At 38.6% G+C, this 18,806-nt stretch overlaps 1 protein-coding gene across 5 annotated transcripts in view; it reads left to right on the forward strand.

Moving 5' to 3' along the window:
* TBC1D12 (TBC1 domain family member 12) overlaps positions 1-18,806 on the forward strand; it is a 146,574-nt gene that overhangs the window by 97,838 nt on the left and 29,930 nt on the right. For all 5 annotated transcript variants that reach the window (XM_050802784.1, XM_050802785.1, XM_050802786.1 and 2 more), the window contains 4 exons: positions 2,547-2,629; positions 6,550-6,667; positions 9,349-9,455; positions 16,646-16,726. In XM_050802784.1, the coding sequence (XP_050658741.1) occupies positions 2,547-2,629; positions 6,550-6,667; positions 9,349-9,455; positions 16,646-16,726 (389 nt within the window). The remainder of the gene's footprint in view (positions 1-2,546; positions 2,630-6,549; positions 6,668-9,348; positions 9,456-16,645; positions 16,727-18,806) is intronic.

Here is an 18,806-nt window from a genome sequence, read left to right on the forward strand (position 1 = left end):
TGTGTGAACTTTAAGAATGTCCTTTTTTTTTTTTTCTGGTGATTCTTTCTCTGGCCGTAGTTTAATCACACACATGCACAGATCAGTACTCAGCCGAAACCTTGAGAGGACTCTTCTGCAGCTCCCTTCTTTTCTGGTTTTCTGATTTGTAGCTTTTAGCTGTCTTGGACTCTCCAACTCTAAACTGTCTCCTCATGTTAGGAGGATTGATGGACCGCTGAGACCTGGAAATGTCACGTACTTGTAGGGTTACCTTGCTTATTTCTTTTCTCCAAAAGATCACTGTCTTGTGCTGCCCAGTGTCTGTTGTCTGGAAACTATAGTTTAATGTATTTTGTCTATTTTCTAATTATTTAAGGGGAAAGGGTAGACCTGGTTTCTTTTATTCCATTATAGCCTGAAGCAGAAGTCTTAACTTTTATTCCTCCCTCCTACAACTTACCTGATCAATTGACTAATTTGAGAAGAGGAGGAAGAATTTATAATTTGAAAATTTGTCACATACCTTTTTCCACACTAGCCTGTCGAAAAGCAAAAACTGACTCCTAAAACTGGACATTATTGTAATTATGTTTGGATAAGTGGCAATATAGCAGTATATTTCTTTTTGTATTTTTTATATCTAAATCACTGACTCTGTGAAGCCATTGATTTGATAAACCAAAATACGGTGTAGTAGTTACCCCTTATCAGCGGTTTTGCTTAAGGCAATTTCGGTTACCTGTAGTCAACTGTGGTTTGAAAACATTAAGTGGAAAATTCCAGAAATAACTTTTAATTTTTAAATTGCGTGCCATTCTGAGTAGTGTGATGAAATCTCACACTGTCCTGCTGCATCCTGCCAGGGACATGAGTTCAGTTTATCTGAGCTATATACACTACCCACCTGGTAGTTCACTTAGTAACCTTCTTGGTTGTCAGATTGACTGTTGGTGACACCACAGTGCTTGTGTTCAAAGAACCCTTGTTTTATTTAATAATGCCCCCAAGGCTTAAGAGTAGTGGTGCTGACAATTCAGATGTGCCAGAGAGAAGCTGTAAAGTTCCTCCTTTAAGCAAAGAGGTGAAAGTTCTCAAATTAATAAGAAAAAATAAATATGCTGAAGTTGCTAAGATCTATGGTAAGAATCAATCTTCTATCCATCAAATTGTGAAGAATGAAAAAGAAATTTATGCTAGTGTTACTATCGCACCTTAAATTGCAAAAGTTACTGCCATAGTGCATGGTGTTTAGTTATGATTGAAAAGGCGTTAAATTTGTGGGTGGAAGATCTGAACAAAAATGTGCTCCAATTGATGGCAACATGTTGTGCTGGGCTAACTTAATCTCAATTAAATTAAACTTTATCATAGTTATGTATGTATAGGAAAAAACCTGGTATATATAGGGTTTGTTACTGTATGAGGTTTCAGGCATCCGCTGGAGGTCTTGGAACATAACTCCCAAGGATGAGGGAGGACTACTGTGTATGCAAATGATGGATTATCCAGTTTTTAGTTAAAATGTTGCCTTAAAACTCTAATTAGTGGAAAGCAGTTTGACAGTTTGTTGTAAAGGTATATCCACATTTACTATATAACCCAAGACTTTTGTTTAACTAAGGGAAATGAAAGCAAATGTCTACACAAAAACTTGATGTTAATATTTATAGTAGTTTTATTAATTATAGCCCCAATCTGGAAACAATCCAAGTGTCCTCCCACATGGATAAATGGAATACTACTCAGCAATGAAAAGGAATACAACAACATGAATGATTTTCAAAACTGTGCTGAGCAAAAGAAGCCAGACATTAGTCCTTCAATGTAAATTAAAAACAGAACAACAACAACAAAAAAAAACAGACACAAGAGTCTATAAAATTCTTGAAGAAGAAACAAATTAATCTATAGTGGTAGAAATCAAAGAAGTAATTTTGTGAGGAGGATAAGTATTGGGCTACCACAAGGAAACTTAGTGGAATGATGGGAATGTTCTATATGTTGATTGATTAGTTAGCTGCACAGGTATATGCATTTGTCAAGACTCATCAAACTACTCTTAAAATATGTTTATTCATTTTATTATATGAAAATTATATCTGAAAAAAGTTGGCTAAAGAAAAGTCTACTAAGTGGGTTTAACAAATAACCTAAAAATATTGACTGCAATCTGAAATGGACTGGGCTCAGTGGCTCACACCTGTATCCCACCACTTTGGGAGGCTAAGTCAGGAGGGTCACTTCAACCCAGGAGTTTGAGACCAGCCTGAGCAACATAGTGAGACCCCATATCTATTTTTTTTAATCTGAAATGTTTAAATATATACGAACTTATATACACATGTCATAGAAATACGCACATTCACAAACACACACCACATATTAACAACCTGGATTCTGATTCTGTTCTAAAATGCATAGTTCTTTTCAGCCTTTTACTTCCTTAATGTATGAAATGAGGTTAGTTTAGAAATTCTTTGTATCTGGGTGTAAAAAGAAAGAAGTTAATAAGTTTAAAGTTAATCTTTTAAAATTGTCTTGACTTAAGTCCTTTTTTTTTCCAGAAATCTTCCTGCCAAATCTGTGGAAGAAGCTTTACGTCACCGACAAGAATATGATGAGATGGTGGCTGAGGCTAAAAAACGAGGTATAAAATTTAACTCCAAATGGTATAATTTTCTGATTTTAATAGGAAGATGGATGGTAAAATTCATCAAGTCTATTTTCAAGATGATACTGAATTCTTTTTTTTTTTTTTTTTTGAGACAGGGTCTTGCTCTGTTGCCCAGCCTGGTGTGCAGTGGTGCACTCACAGCTCACTGTAGCCTGACCTCCCAGGCTCAAGCAGTCCTTTTACCTCTCAGCCTCCCAAGTAGCTGGGACCACAGGCACATGCCACAATGCCTGGCTAGTTTTTTGTATTGTTTGTAGAGATGAGGTTTTACCATGTTGCCCATGCTTTTATTTTTCTCTACTATTTTTATAATTAAGTTTGTTCTAAAGGAGGAATAAAATGACATACCAGGATCATAGTTTTTCTGCATGTACTTTTACAAAACTAATAGGAGGAATCTTGAGATTACAGTCATAAAACTTGGACTACTACTATCTGAGTTTATAAATATAAAGATAACAATTCATGAATCTATTAATGAATTCACTTTTTACCATTTTTATATTTTATAATTAATAATTTCTAATTTTATAATTTAATAATTTTAACTTTCTATATGACTGTGAGAATATGATTTGAAACTTAAATACTCTTTTGTGACTTACAGAGTCTCTCCAGAGGCCCAATTGTGTCATTTGATTAGGCACATAAATGCATACTATTATGTGTATAAATTTACATATTTATTCATTCTCTTCTCCAACCAAAAAAAATAATATCAGGATAATTTTACAGTGTTTATTTCCTGACAGTTGTTATTTCAGGATAAACATACATTTTTAGAAGATATTGCACAGCTGTATACATTTTTAGACTTAACATCTAATGCCTTATTAACAAATGATTTTTTTCCTTTTACTTCAGTGAATGGAACATTATAATGGTATACAGTTCTGCTTTATGGTTTTATTTTGGAAATGAAGTTATTTATTTAATGTTAAGTAAAAATAGGATATATAAGGCTAGTTATATCTTTCTAAAAGGCTTGCTTATTTAAACATTAGTTGAGTGTAGTTTATTATACGGAATTCGAAATATTTCTGACATATCCAATTCAGTTTTTATTTATTTATTTATTGCTTATTTTTATCTTTTTGAGACAGGGTGTTGCTCTGTCACCCAGGCTGGAGTGCAGTGATGCGAACTTGGCTCACAGCAGCCTCAGTCTCCCAGGCTCAGGAGATCCTCTCACCCCAGCCTCCCAAGTAGTTGGGACCATAGCGTGCACCGCCATGCCCAGTTAATTTTTGTATTTTTTTGTAGAGACAGGTTTCGTCATGTTGGTCAGGCTGGTCTTAAACTCCTGACCTCAAGTGATCCGCCCGCCTCGGCCTCCCAAAGTGCTGGGATTTTAGGTGTAAGCTACCACATCCAGCCTAAGTTTTTATATATTTTATTTTTTTTATTTTTATTTTTTTTTGAGACGGAGTCTCGCTCTGTCGCCCAGGCTGGAGTGCAGTGGCCGGATCTCGGCTCACTGCAAGCTCCGCCTCCTGGGTTTACGCCATTCTCCTGCCTCAGCCACCGGAGTAGCTGGGACTACAGACGCTCGCCACCTCGCCCGGCTATTTTTTTGTATTTTTTACTAGAGACGGGGTTTCACCGGGTTAGCCAGGATGGTCTTGATCTCCTGACCTCGTGATCCGCCCGTCTCGGCCTCCCAAAGTGCTGGGATTACAGGCTTGAGCCTCCGCGCCCGGCCTAGTTTTTATTTTTTATTATGTATGTATCTATTTTAGAGACAGGGTCACGCTCGTTGCCTAGGCCGGAGTGCAGTGATACAATTAGAGCTCACCGCAGCCTCAAATTCCTGGGCTCAAGCAATCCTCCTGCCTCAGCCTCCCTGGTAGCTGGGATTGTAGGTGCATGCCTCCACACCCAGCTCTTTTTTTTTTTTTTTTTTTTTTTTTTTTTTTTTGAGACAAAGTCTCACTCTGTCACCCAGGCTCCAGTGCAGTGGCACAATCTCGGCTCACTGCAACCTCCGCCTCCTGGGTTCAAGTGATTCTCCCACCTCAGCCTCCAGAGTGGCGGGGATTACAGGTGCCTGCCACCAGGCCCAGCTAATTTTTGTATTTTTAGTAGAGATGGGGTTTTATCATGTTGACCAGGCTGGTCTCAAACTCTTGACCTCAAGTGATCCACCTGCCTTGGCCACCCAGAGTTCTGGAATTACAGGCGTGAGCCACCATGTCCAGCCCCAGCTCATTTTTTTAAAGTTATTTTGTAGAGATGGTGTATCTCTGTGTTGCCCAGACTGATCTCAGACTCTTGGCCTCAAGCAGTTCTCCCACCTGGGCCTCCCTAGAGTGTGTTAACTGGCTCCAGTTAAGTTTTTATTTATTTTTAAAGTTTTTACTATATGATTACTATGTAAGATAGTTTTTGGTACTGGATGATCTTTAAAGCATGTTATGATAGGAAAAATATTGAACTGAGAAATCAGATGGCCACAGCTTTAACCTTGTTTGATACTACCTGGGTGTGATACTCTGAACAGGCCTAATGTTAGTTTTCTCATGCGTAAAGTGTGAGAGGCAGGTCAGCTTAATCAGGACTTTGAAGCTTCTCTTTCATCATTTTTTTGTTGTTGTTGGTAAAGTAGTGGAACATTGTGCCCAAGAAATCTTATAGAATATGAATACATAAAACAAATAAAAGAAAGTAGAGATTGTTGGCCAGGCGTGGTGGCTCACGCCTGTAACCCCAGCACTTTGGGAGGCTGAAGTGGGCGGATCACGAGGTCAAGTGTTTGAGACCAGCCTGGCCAGCATGGTGAAACCTTGTCTCTACTAAAAATACAAAAAATTAGCTGGACATGGTGGTGCGACCCTGTTATCCCAGCTACTCGGGAGGCTGAGGTGGGAGAACTGCTTGATCCCGGGAGGCAGAGGTTGCAGTGAGCCGAGATCGCGCCACTGCACTGCAGCTTGGGTGACAGAGTGAGACTCCGTTTCAAAAAAAAAAAAAAGTAGAGATTGTTTACTTGGCCTTCTGCTTGCCCCTCAGGATGGTTTCTAAGGCATATCTGAAAAAACAGTTTGAAAACAGTTTGGCTGGCTGGTCTCTGACATACTCACTGGTTCTAAAATTACATAAAGTTTTGATTTATGACTCACTTGCCTCTGCATTTGAGACATCTCTTCTTCTGAAATTGTGACCTTTGATTTTCAGAGATGTATTTTCTTGCCCCAACTTTTGCCTTAGAATGTAAGAGATGTACTGTTAATATATGTGTTTTGGGGGACATTTTAAAATTTCAAACTAATTAGTAAAGTGAAACACCATATTAAAAAGTGCTATTGAAAAAATCATTTTTGAGTGTCCTGTGGGTTATGTCAGAAAATTTATAAACCCTTGTAGGAAAATAGGTATTGGTTAGTTGCCCACAGTTGTTTGTTTTTTATATAGTTAATTCGTAAGAAATTTGACTTCATAGGTTAAGTGTAAATAGAAATATGTGATAAAGTAATCTATTTAAATTATTTTTCTGACTTTTTATTCCATTTACTTTTATAGTAGCACAGGAGATGTTATTTTAAAATTATGTTAATAGCTGGGCATGGTGGCACACATGTGTAGTCCAAGCTGCTCAGGAAGCTGAGATGTGAGGATTTTTTTAAGTCCAGGAGTTCAAGGCCACCTGGGCAATGTGGCGAGACCCATCTCTAAAAAAAGAGAAAACAAAGAAAAGAAAATTATGTTAATCAAGTTCATTTACTTTCACTTTTTCCCACCCTTTCTTTCCCTTTCCCTCCCTCCCTTATTTCCTTCTTTCCTCTTATGATAATATTCTTTTTTAGAAAGTCTATTTTGTAGAGTTTAGGTAGATGGAGAAGAGGACTTTGATCTAGCTTATTTGTATTGAAATAATTTTTACTCGTTTAAAACAGAAATTAAGGAAGCGCATAAAAGAAAAAGAATAATGAAAGAACGATTTAAGCAGGAAGAAAATATTGCAAGTGCAATGGTAATTTGGATCAATGAAATACTGCCCAATTGGGAAGTAATGTAAGTAAGCAGACTTTTCCTGAATTCCCATTTGTCTCTGAAGATCTCCTGTTTCTGATTCTGTATTTTTATTATTCCCAGCATGTATTTTATGCTTTGGCTAAATTATACTATTAATTAATGCCTGAAAATTTCCATATTTATGTCTGTGCCTTTGCTTTTGTAAGTCCCTCAGTGTCTACCACCTACTTCCCTTACTGACCATCCTCTGTGTCTGCTAAGTCTTACCTATCCTTTGGGACCCAACTGAAATGCTAATTGATGTATAAAACTTTTAATGTCTTTAGTTACTGTATTTTCTTAATGCAACATACCATCAATTGTAAGATGCACTATTGATGTAATAGCTATTTGGAAAGAAAATATTAAATATGTAAATGCATTATAAGATGCATTTATTAATATTAAAGTGTTTTTTTTTTTTTTTTTTTTTTTGAGATGGTGTCTTGCTCTGTCACCCAGGCTGGAATGCAGTGGCCGGATCTCCACTCATTGCAAGCTCCACCTCCTGGGTTCACGCCATTCTCCTGCCTCAGCCTCCCGAGTAGCTGGGACTACAGGTGCCTGCCACCTCGCCCGGCTAGTTTTTTGTATTTTTTAGTAGAGACGGGGTTTCACCATGTTAACCAGGATGGTCTCGATCTCCTGACCTCGTGATCTGCCCGTCTCGGCCTCCCGAAGTGCTGGGATTACAGGCTTGAGCCACCGTGCCCGGCCTAAAGTGATTTTTAAAGTGCTTATCTCATAATCAAGGAAATATGTTATGTATGATCTTTCCCTTATGTAAATGTCCCATCATCATACTTTGAGACTAATATACTTACCTTGCCTTTGCATTTATTTATTCATTTAAAATTTATTTTGCCAGCATCTTCTTAAAGATAAATAATAATTGTATATGTTTGTGTGGTACAGTGTGATTTGTTTGTTTGTTTTGAGATAGTCTCCCTCTGTCACCCAGGCTGCAGTGCAGTGGCATGATCTCAGGTCACTACAACCTCTACCTCCTGGATTCACATGATTCTTATGCCTCAGTCTCCCTAGTAGCTGGGACTACAGGCACCTGCCACTATACCTGGCTAATTGTTTTGTATATTTAGTAGAAATGGGACTTCACCATGTTGGCTAGGCTAGTCTCAAACTCCTGGCCTCAAGTGATCAGCCTGCCTCGGCTTCCCAAAGTGCTGGGATTATAGGTGTGAGCCACTGCACCCTACCATGATGTTTCTTGAGGTTTTTTTTTTTTTTTTTTTTTTTACGAGGTCTCACTCTGTTGCCCAGGCTGGGGTGTAGTGGCACGATCATGACTCCCTGCAACGCCGACCTCCCTGGGCTCAGGTGATCCTCCTCCCTCAGCCTCCTGAGTAGCTGGGACTACAAGTACGTGCCAACATGTCCAGCGAAGTTTTGTATTTTTGATAGATATGGGGTCTCACCGTGTTGCCCATGCTGGTCTCGAACTCTTGGGCACAAGCAATCTGCCTGCCTTGGCCTCCCAAAGTGCTAGGATTACAGGTGTGAGCCACCTGCCTGGTGCAATGTGATGTTTTGATATATGTTTACATTATGGAATGATTAAATCAAGCTAATTAACAAATCCATCAGCTCACGTACTTCTCAGTATTTTGTGGTAAAACATTTAGAATCTGCTCATTTGGCAATTTTGAAATACACAGTTCATTATTATTTATTATAGTCACCATTCTATGTAATAGGTCATTAACACTTATTTCTTCTAATGGAACTTTGTACCCTTTGATCAACATCTCACCTTTCTCCATTCACTTTACCCTCCTCCGCCCATAACCACCATTCCACTCCCTACTTTTATGAGATTGACTTTTTTGGATTTCACATATGACTGAGATTATGTGTTGATTTTTCAGTGCCTGGTTTATTTCACTTGGCACAATATCCTACAGGTTCATCTGTGTTGTTGCAAATGACAGAATTTCTTTCTTACTGCCTTTTAACATAATATTTTAAAATATGCCTTATCTTCCCTCTCGACTAGAGGGTTGGGGATATCTTCTGCAATGCCTACTGTAGTTGGTACATTGGGAATTTGTTGAATATTGGCACAGTGTGACATATTATTTGAGGCACTTTACATAAGTAATTATATTTGATTTTTAGAACTTTTATCAGGTATACGTATTTTTACTCCCATTTATAAGGAAATTCAAGGTCAGAGAGGTTAAGTGATTTGCCCAGGGTTATACATTTAATTAATGGTTAAATTAGATTGGATCTCAGATCTATCTGACTTTAAAGCCGACAGTTTTTTTTTTTAGCAGACTTCACTGCTTCTCAAAAACTAGGGCTTTACCCACTGTAGATTCTTGGTTGTTTTGTTTTTGGTACTGAATTGGTGACACATTTTTATGTCCCTTTTATCCTGTTTTTTAAATAATTGACTGCATATTTCTGATTTCTCATTGGCATTTATAAAACGCATTTCCCTTTAGATTACTGTTGTCCCTTTGGGATCCTATACATCTTGTAGGATGTTGTTGCCTGCAAGCATGAACCCAAAGAAAAGAATGCATTACATACTTAATTCTCAATAGTCCAAAAAATGATTTGATCACTTGGCCATAGACTAAACATAATCCATCATGCAACTAGTATTTTTGGTATAAAAAGTAACTTTCTCCTTTTTTCTCCTCCTTTAATTCTAGGCGTAGTACAAGAAGAGTTCGAGAATTGTGGTGGCAGGGATTGCCCCCTAGTGTCCGTGGGAAAGTTTGGAGTCTAGCTGTAGGAAATGAACTAAATATCACTCCTGGTTTGTATTCTACGTTCAGTTACTCCCACATGTAGAAATAGCCATCTACAGAGTCACATAGCAGATTAGTAGAGTGACCATTAAAATAAATGGCCATTACCATATATAATGTCATTTCAAGAGCATGCTTCATCCCCCCAAAACCTGTTATGATTTAATAAGTTATTATAATTTATATAAGGATTTATGGGTTTTCCTTTAGTTTACGACTATCAATAATCTTCTTGGCATTCAAATATCAAAAACTTCTGGGATTCTACATGGCAGTGGATAATAAATATATATATAAAAAAAGAAAATAGTCAATTATGAAAAGGCTCCAATTTTGCACAAAAAACACATAAATACTGGAGGAAGGCTAAAAGTTTCTTTTCCTCCCTGTTTACCTAACTAAACCAGTCATTTTGGGATTTTTTTTTTTTTTAATTAAAAAATTTTAGGCCAGGCACAGTGGCTCATGCCTGTAATCCCAGCACCTTGGGAGGCCAAGTCAAGTGGATCACCTGAAGTCAGGAGTTCAAGACCAGCCCGGCAAACATGGCGAAACCATGTCTCTACTAAAAATACAAAAAAAATTAGCTGAGCATGGTGACACACGCCTGTAATACCAGCTACTCAGAAGGCTGAGGCAGAAGAGTCACTTGAACATAGGAGGCGAAGGCTGCAGTGAGCCGAGATCGCACCTGTGCACTCCAACCTGGGCAAAAGAGCGAGACTCTGTTTCTGAATGAATGAATGAATGAATGAATGAATGAATGAATGAATGATTTTAAAGTTTATAACTTGATTAGCTATATAAAGAAAAAACTTTAGCCGGGCATGGTGGCTCATGCCTGTTATCCCAGCACTTTGGGAGGCTGAAGCAGGTGGATTGCCTGAGTTCAGGAGTTTGAGACCAGCCTGGGCAACACGGTGAAACCCCTTCTTTACTAAAATATGAAAAATTAGCCAGGTGTGGCAGCGTGCGCCGGGAGACTGAGGCAGGAGAATTGCTTGAATCCAGGAGATGGAGGTTGCGGTGAGCCAAGATTGAGCCACTGCACTCCAGCCTGGGCGACAGAGTAAGACTGTCTCAAAAAAAAAAAAAAAGAGAAAACTTTAAAGAACAGAAGAAGAAAGAAGACTTTCAAAGAGTTATATTATTTTTCTTAAGTTTCTTAAACTTTGGTAGATAGGAGCAAAATGTAGACTAGTTTTTTTGTTTTTGTTTTTGAGAGGGAGTCTCGCTCTGTCGCCCATGCTGGAGTGCAGTGGCGCAATCTGGGCTCACTGTAACCTCCACCTCCTGGGTTCAAGCGATCCTCTTGCCTCAGCCTCCTGAGTAGCTGGGACTACAGGTGTGTACCAACACATCCAGTTAATTTTTTGTATTTTTAGTAGAGATGGGGTTTTGCCATGCTGGCCAGGCTGGTCTCAAACTCCTGGCCTCAAGTGATCCACTCGCCTCAACCTCCCAAAGTGCTGGGTTACAGATGTGTGCCACTCTGCCTGGCTTGCAGAGTAGTTTTGATGAATTTTTTAAAAATTAAGCTGGACGTGGTGGCTCATGCCTGTAGTCCCAACTACTTGGGAGGTTTAGATGGGAAGATTGCTTGAGCCCAGGAGTTTAAGGTTACAGTGAACTATGATTTTGCTGCAGCACTCCAACCTGGGCTACAGAGCATGACTCTGTCTCTAAATTAATAAATAAATAATTTGGCCGGGCATGGTGGCTCACGCCTGTAATCTCAGCACTTTGGGAGGCCAAGGCGGGCGGGTCACCTGAGGTCGGGAATTCGAGACCAGCCTGGCCAACATGGATAAACCCCATCTCTACTAAAAATATAAAATTAGCCCGATGTGGTGGCGCATGTCTGTAATCCCAGCTACTCGGGAGGCTGAGGCAGAATTGCTTGAACCCGGGAGGCGAAGGTTGCAGTGAGCCGAGATTGCACCATTGCACTCCAGCCTGGGCAACAAGAGTGAAACTCCATCTCAAAAATAAAATAGAATAAATAAATAAATTTTTTAAATTAGACAAAATTAGAATAATATCAAATAGAAGAAAGTAAAATACTTTATAGACCAGGCATGGTGGCTCGTGCCTGTAATCCCAGCACTTCTGGAAGCTGTGGCAGATGGATCTCTTGAGCCTAGGAGTTTGAGACCATCTTGGGCAACATAGTGAGACCCTGTCTTTATAAAAAAATCCCAAAATTAGCCAGGCAGCCCACATGTGTGGTCACACCACTTGAGAGGCTGAGGTGGGAGGATCACTTGAGCCCAGGAGGTGCAGTGAGCAGCTGTGATTGCGCCACTGCATTCCAGCCTGGGTGACAGAGTGAGACCCTGTCTCTAAATAAATAAATAAATAGTTAATAATAAAATGTGCTAAATTGGCCTAAATGATAATGTTAATGCTAGACAGTGGCACCACATAAAGACTTAAGGACTTTAGTATAATACTAGAAATAATATATTGTCACTGTTACTTCTAAAATTTTTCTTTTTATATTTATTGAAAAAAATTAAAGTAATGAGAAAGTACAAGTGTCTGCTCTTCCACCTAAATTGCTATTCTTGATCCTACTGTAAACACTGTTAGCAATTTGGTGTATATTCTTTCTGGTCTTTTTTCTATGTACATAAAGTGTGCATCTACATATGATCAATTTTTTTTTTTTTTGAGATGGAGCTTCCCTCTGTCGTCCAGACTGGAGTGTAGTGGCGTGATCTTGGCTCACTGCAGGCTCCGCCTCCCGGGCTCGCGCCATTCTCCTGCCTCAGCCTCCCGAGTAGCTGGGACTAAAGGCGCTCGCCACCACCCCCAGCTAATTTTTTGTATTTTTAGTAGAGACAGTGTTTCACCGTGTTAGCCAGGATGGTCTTGATTTCCTGACCTTGTAATCTGCCCGCCTCGGCCTCCCAAAGTGTTGGGATTACAGGCGTGAGTCACCGCGCCCGGCCCATATGATCAATTTTAAAGCTTTTCTTTTATTTTTCCCCCACAATTTATGCCATAAGGTTATTCTGTGGCTTGCTTTCTTCACCCTGTAATCTATCTTAAACATCTTCCATGTTAGTGCATATAAGTCTGCCTCATATGTACTGTAGCTACATTGTATTCCACAATTTGGATGTACTATAATTTATTTAACCATTTTCCTTGTGATAACCAAATCAAAGACATATATTTTTTCCTGCCATTCTATAAGAAAGACATATATGTTAACATCCAAGTACTGTTTTTCATCCCTCAAAAGAGATTAAAATGAATGAGAATTACCCATACAGGGATGACTGAAAATCATTCATAAATATTTACCAAAGGTCTCAAACAAACTTTGACTGTTTATTTCAGTTCTAAGAATTTACTCTAAGGAAATAATCAGGATTGGATGCAAAAGCTTTTCTGCAATCAGCATTATATATAATTGGACAGAATTATAACAAAAATTTAAATGTTTACCCTTTGTCTGAAAAGCAGTGCCAACTTTGGATATTATGATTATGTATGATTTTAAAATTTGATGTTCACAAGTCTCCTGTAATAAACATATTATTTTATTTATTTATTTATTTATTTATTTATTTATTTATTTTGATATGGAGTCTTGCTCTGTTGCGGAGGCTGGAGTGCAGTGGTGCTCTCTCAGCTCACTGCAACCCCCACCTCCTGGGTTCAAGCAGTTCTCCCTGCCTCAGCCTCCCAAGTAGCTGAGATTACAGGCGCCTGCCACCACACTGACTAATTTTTGTATTTTTAGTAGAGACGGGGTTTCACTGTGTTGGCCACACTGGTCTCGAACTCTTGACCTCAGGTGATCCGCCCGCCTTGGCCTCCCAAAGTGCTGGGATTACAGGTGTGAGCCACCGTGCCCAGCCAACATGTTAATTTCAAAGAACTTAAAAACTTTTAAAATAGAATTTAAAGGAAGAATTAAGTTTTTATTTAACTTAGAAAAAATTAGAGTTTATATGACTTAACTGTTCTTTCCAAATATAAACTGAGATTACCTTTTCTTTCTGAGTTTGAAACAGATTGAATGTTTTTAACTTATAGTCAGAACTTTCAGTTAGATTTTCTAAATCCATAATAAGAATTTTTGAACATACTGCAATTGTTTAAAGTCTTAAGAATCAATTTTGCAAACAGATAATGAGGTATTGATGGTTATATGAAGTTTTGTTTGCAGTTTTTATTGATAACTTTGGCTTTAGAATCTGAGTTATCTTGATAACTTAGACATTAAAATATTGGTTAAATTGGTGTTAATGTTTTGTGATACTATAATCAAAAGGTTCTTTTTTAGCTTGAAATTTATAGTTTTGTAACATAACTGAGTCATTTATTTTCAACGTAATTTTAGATTTTCTTCACTCAATATTTATGTATTCAAGAATGGAATGTGTGTTTATTCTCTTCTTTTTTATTGGTGTGGAAAAGATGCTATAATTGGATTGAAGTACATTTATTTTTGTTAATTGTTTACTTTTGAATGGCTTTAGTAATTTGACTTGTTTTAGTCATGAAGTTTATACTCATTAGAGAATAGTAGCTAAGAGTGAGGGCTCTAAAGTCAGTCAGATATGGTTCAAATCTTGGTTCCACCATATATATTAGGTTTGTGACCTCGGGCATATTACTTAACATCTAGAAGTCTTAGTTTTTCTTCATCTGTAAAATAGGGGTAAGAATATGAAAGGATTGTTCTAACAGTTATTTGTGATAATATAAGATGATAGTGAAAGTGCATTTTGCTGAGAGTATGGATAATATCATAATTGTCACAAAATCAGAAAGCAAAATATACACTGAAATCAAAGTATTCTCTGTTCAAGTCCAAAGTATCATCTTTAAGCCTGCTTCAGATTCTCCCTTTGCAGATTCAAAGCAAAGTAAGTGTGACATGAGGACCCAAGCATCAAATTGAACTGAGATGCAGGTCTTCTTAACTGTAAATCTTACTGGAGAGATGTCCTTTGATGTTTTGAAACGCATTACCACATGTTTATTATTGGATCCATTTTATGACTTCTAAAACTGATGGGTTTGTCTGGTGAGCCCCCGTTTTTTGGACAGTTTTAAAATTTGGGTAGAATATTGAAGCTGACTGTCTTAGAACCAGTTTGAAATTTTTTTTAAAACTTACAATTTTATACCTAATAACCCCCAAATTTATATGTATAAATTTTAACATATTCATCTCTTCTATGTAGTCATTGATGGAGCCAGGCATAAATAATAGGAATTTTGCCTGGTGTGGTGACTCATGCCTGTAATCCTAGCACTTTGGGAGGCTGAGGCAGGTGGATCACATGAGGCCAGGAGTTCAAGACCAGCCTGGCCAACATGGTGAAACCCTGACTCTACTGAAAATACAAAAAATTAACTGGATGTGGTGGCACATGCCAGTAATCCCAGCTATTCAGGAGGCTGAGAATTGCTTGAACCCAGGAGGGGGAGGTTGCAATGAGCTGAGGTCACGGCACTGCACTCCAGTCTGGGCAACAGAGCAAGATCCTGTCTCAAAAAATAATAATAGGAATATTAAGTTTTTAAAAATTTTTTTCTTTCCAAACTATTAGTAGTAATGAAAAGTAAATAGAAGGGAGAAAAGATTAGAATAGTAAGAGTGTGTTTGAAATATATCTAGTCAGGTATTTGATAATGATACGCTTCTTGGCAATATAAGAATACTTGTTATGGTATAGTCATTACTTTGGAAAATTATGCAGTTGTTTAAAAGAAACAACAGCAGATCTGTATCTACTAATGTGGAACAACCTCTAATATAACAAAGTAAGATACAGATCGGTGCATGAAATACGTTGCCACTTCAATTTTTAAAAAAAGGATTATATATATATATGTATATACTTGTGCGAGCATATTTTCATTCTTGGAAGAATTAGAGCTCTGATAACCACACTCGCATCTGAGGAAAGGAAATTTATTTTTCTCTCTATACCGTTTTGTACTTTTTGAATTTTTTTTTTTTTTTTGAGACGGAGTCTCGCTCTGTTGCCCAGGCTGGAGTGCAGTGGTGTGATCTCTGCTCACCGCAACCTCCACATCCCAGGCTCAAGCGATTCTCCTGCCTCAGCCTCCCAAGTATCTGGGATTACAGGCACGCACCACCATGCCCAGCTAAATTTTTTGTATTTTTAGTAGAGACAGGGTTTCACCGTGTTGGCCAGACTGATCTCAAACTCCTGACCTCAGGTGATCCACCTGTCTCGGCCTCCCAAAGTGCTGGGATTATAGACATGAGCCACCGTGCCTGGCCTCCGTTTTGAAATTTTTAAAAACCATGTTCATGTATTACCTTTAAAAAGGAATAAAATTTTAAAAAGAATTAATTGAAGCAAGAAAAGTTATTTTGGACAATATATAAACTTTGGTGTTTGGGCAAGACATATTTTTTCTATTCTTCTGTCCCTGAAATGTCCTATTTTTATGTAGTTTCAAATATCTGCAATAGTTACAAAATAGAGACAAATAAAATTTGGAAATTGAGAAAATTTTAAAAATCTTTCCTGTCCTGAAGTTTTTATGAGATCCTGCATATGGGAGTGCAGTGACTAGGCACTTAAATTAAAAAGATAGGGGTAGAGATTTTGTTTGTTGGTGACAAACACCAAGTCTATGTGAAACATAAGTATCTTTAGATAGCAATATCATGATGGAGAAACCAGTTTCAGGAGTGATAGAAAGCAAGATCTAGCATCTATTGAAGTGCTAGGAGGTTCCAGGAGCTTTACCTATATTATCTTATTTAGTCATCAGTAACCCTATGAGTAGGTGGTGTTTTTCTCTGGTTTACAGATGAAGAAAGCTGAGTTCCAGGGTAGCTAAGTAACTTTCTTGTCCCTCAGATAGTAAATGGCAGAGCTAGAATTTGAATCTAGGTCTGATTGACCTCAAAAACCATTTTTTCTGCTGTTGCACAATGATACTTCTTAGCAGAAGCATCTCTTTCTGCCTCATAGGTACATTCTATATTGTAACTACTTGATGATTGCTCTGCAGTAATTTGCTTTCTTTCTGAATAGCTTTGGTAGAATCAAGTACTTAGATTTGCCACTTTTTTGATGCTTGCTACATCAGAGAGACCTGACCTGTAATAGGTGAAGAGTAAAAATTAAAAATTTGCAAATATATTTCTTTCGTATTATTCATAAATTTTTGTTCTCCCCATTCCCTCCAGAACTTTATGAAATCTTCCTCTCAAGAGCAAAAGAACGGTGGAAAAGTTTCAGCGAAACAAGTTCAGAGAATGATACAGAAGGTGTGATTGCTTTTTTTATATAAGAATTTTAGGGCTGGGCGCGGTGGCTCAAGCCTGTAATCCCAGCACTTTGGGAGGCCGAGACGGGTGGATAACGAGGTCAGGAGATCGAGACCATCCTGGCTAACATGGTGAAACCCCGTCTCTACTAAAAAATACAAAAAACTAGGCGGGTGAGGTGGCGGGTGCCTGTAGTCCCAGCTACTCGGGAGTCTGAGGCAGGAGAATGCCGTGAACCCGGGAGGCGGAGATTGCAGTGAGCTGAGATCCAGCCACTGCACTCCAGCCTGGGCGACAGAGCGAGACTCCGCCTCAAAAAAAAAAAAAAAAGAATTTTAGGGTGAAAGTTCAGCTACTGAGCATGATTTTGTACCGTGTATCAGAAGCTGTAGTAATTACTTTACATATATCATCTTATTTAATCTTAATAACCCTTTCAGTAAGCAAGGCTAGAGAAAAGACTTGATTTACAGAAGAGTTCATGTAAGTATCATCCTAAGGCCTTTTAGCTATGTCAGCTATTTGTGGAGAACTAAAAGTACATAAAAGGTAAAGAAGTTTTATACTGGCAGACAGCAGCTATTTCATCATTCTTTGAAAACTCATTTTTATGAAGCATTGAAATTATAAGAATTAAAATTATAAGTATTCACTTCTGAAATATTTTTTCAAGAATAATTGGTGAGGCTGGGCAAATGGCTCACACCTGTAATCATAGCACTTTGTGGGGCCAAGGCAGGTGGATCACCTGAGGTCAGGAGTTCAAAACCAGCCTGGACAACATGGCGAAACCCTGTCTCTACTGAAAAAAACAAACAATAGCCGGGCGTGGTGGCAGGTGCCTGTAATCCCAGCTACTCGGGAGGCTGAGGCAGGGAGAATGGCTTGAACCTGGGAGGCGGAGATTGTGGTGACCTGAGATCGCGCCATTGCACTGCAGCCTGGGTAACAGACTTCGTCTCCAAAAGAAAAGAATAAATGGTGAAAGTTGCACTTCAGTAGAAATTAATTGAATGTAATGAAGAGTTCCAGTCAGAAGCAGTGTCTACATAAATTACTGTTTTCTTATTTCCTGGATATTTATAATTTGCATGTGTCATTTAACTTTTTGGTCATTGCCTTTTTAAATATTGCTTCTGCCCTATCTTGCCTGTTTTCCTTCTAGACTCCAATTACATGTATAGTAGACCATTTAACAGTGTTTCACATACGGCCGGGCGCGGTGGGTCAAGCCTGTAATCCCAGCACTTTGGGAGGCCGAGACGGGCGGATCACGAGGTCAGGAGATCGAGACCATCCTGGCTAACACAGTGAAACCCCGTCTCTACAAAAATACAAAAAAAACTAGCCGGGCGAGGTGGCAGGCGCCTGTAGTCCCAGCTACTCGGGAGGCTGAGGCAGGAGAATGGCGTGAACCTGGGAGATGGAGCTGGCAGTGAGCCGAGAGCGCGCCACCGCACTCCAGCCTGGGCGACAGAGCGACACTCCGTCTCAAAAAAAAAAAAAAAAAAAAAAAAAAACAGTGTTTCACAAGCCTCTTACACTCTTTTTTTTTTGGGGGGGGGGGGAGGTAGGGGATAGATACAATTCTATATAATTGAAAAAAAATTTTTAATTTATCATATAGGGATGGGGTCTCTCTATGTTTTCCCAGCTGGTCTGAAACTCCTGGCCTCAAGCCATCCTCCTGCCTTGGCCTTCCAAAGTGCTGGGATTGCAGGCATGAACCCCTGTGCCTGGCCAACTCTTTTTTTTCTCTCTCTCTCTCTCTTTCTCTGCTTCAGTTTCATTGATTTTTATTGATCCATCATCAGATTCACTAATGCTTTCTTCTGGTTTGTCTAGTCTGCTATTAAATCTAAATCTGTGTAATGGGCTTTTAATTTCAGATATGCTTTGTAACTGTAGAATATTCACTTGGTTCTTTTTATACATTCTATTTCTCTGTTGAAATTCTTCATCTTCCCATCCCATGTTCCTTCCCCCATCTTTTCCTCTATTTTCTCTTTAAAATTTATTATTATTTTTTTCTCTAGCGCATATCAGCCAGATATTTTCTTTAACATATTTATAGTAGTGT

Source organism: Macaca thibetana, chromosome 9, assembly GCF_024542745.1.
Source record: "Macaca thibetana thibetana isolate TM-01 chromosome 9, ASM2454274v1, whole genome shotgun sequence".
NCBI lineage: Eukaryota > Metazoa > Chordata > Mammalia > Primates > Cercopithecidae > Macaca > Macaca thibetana.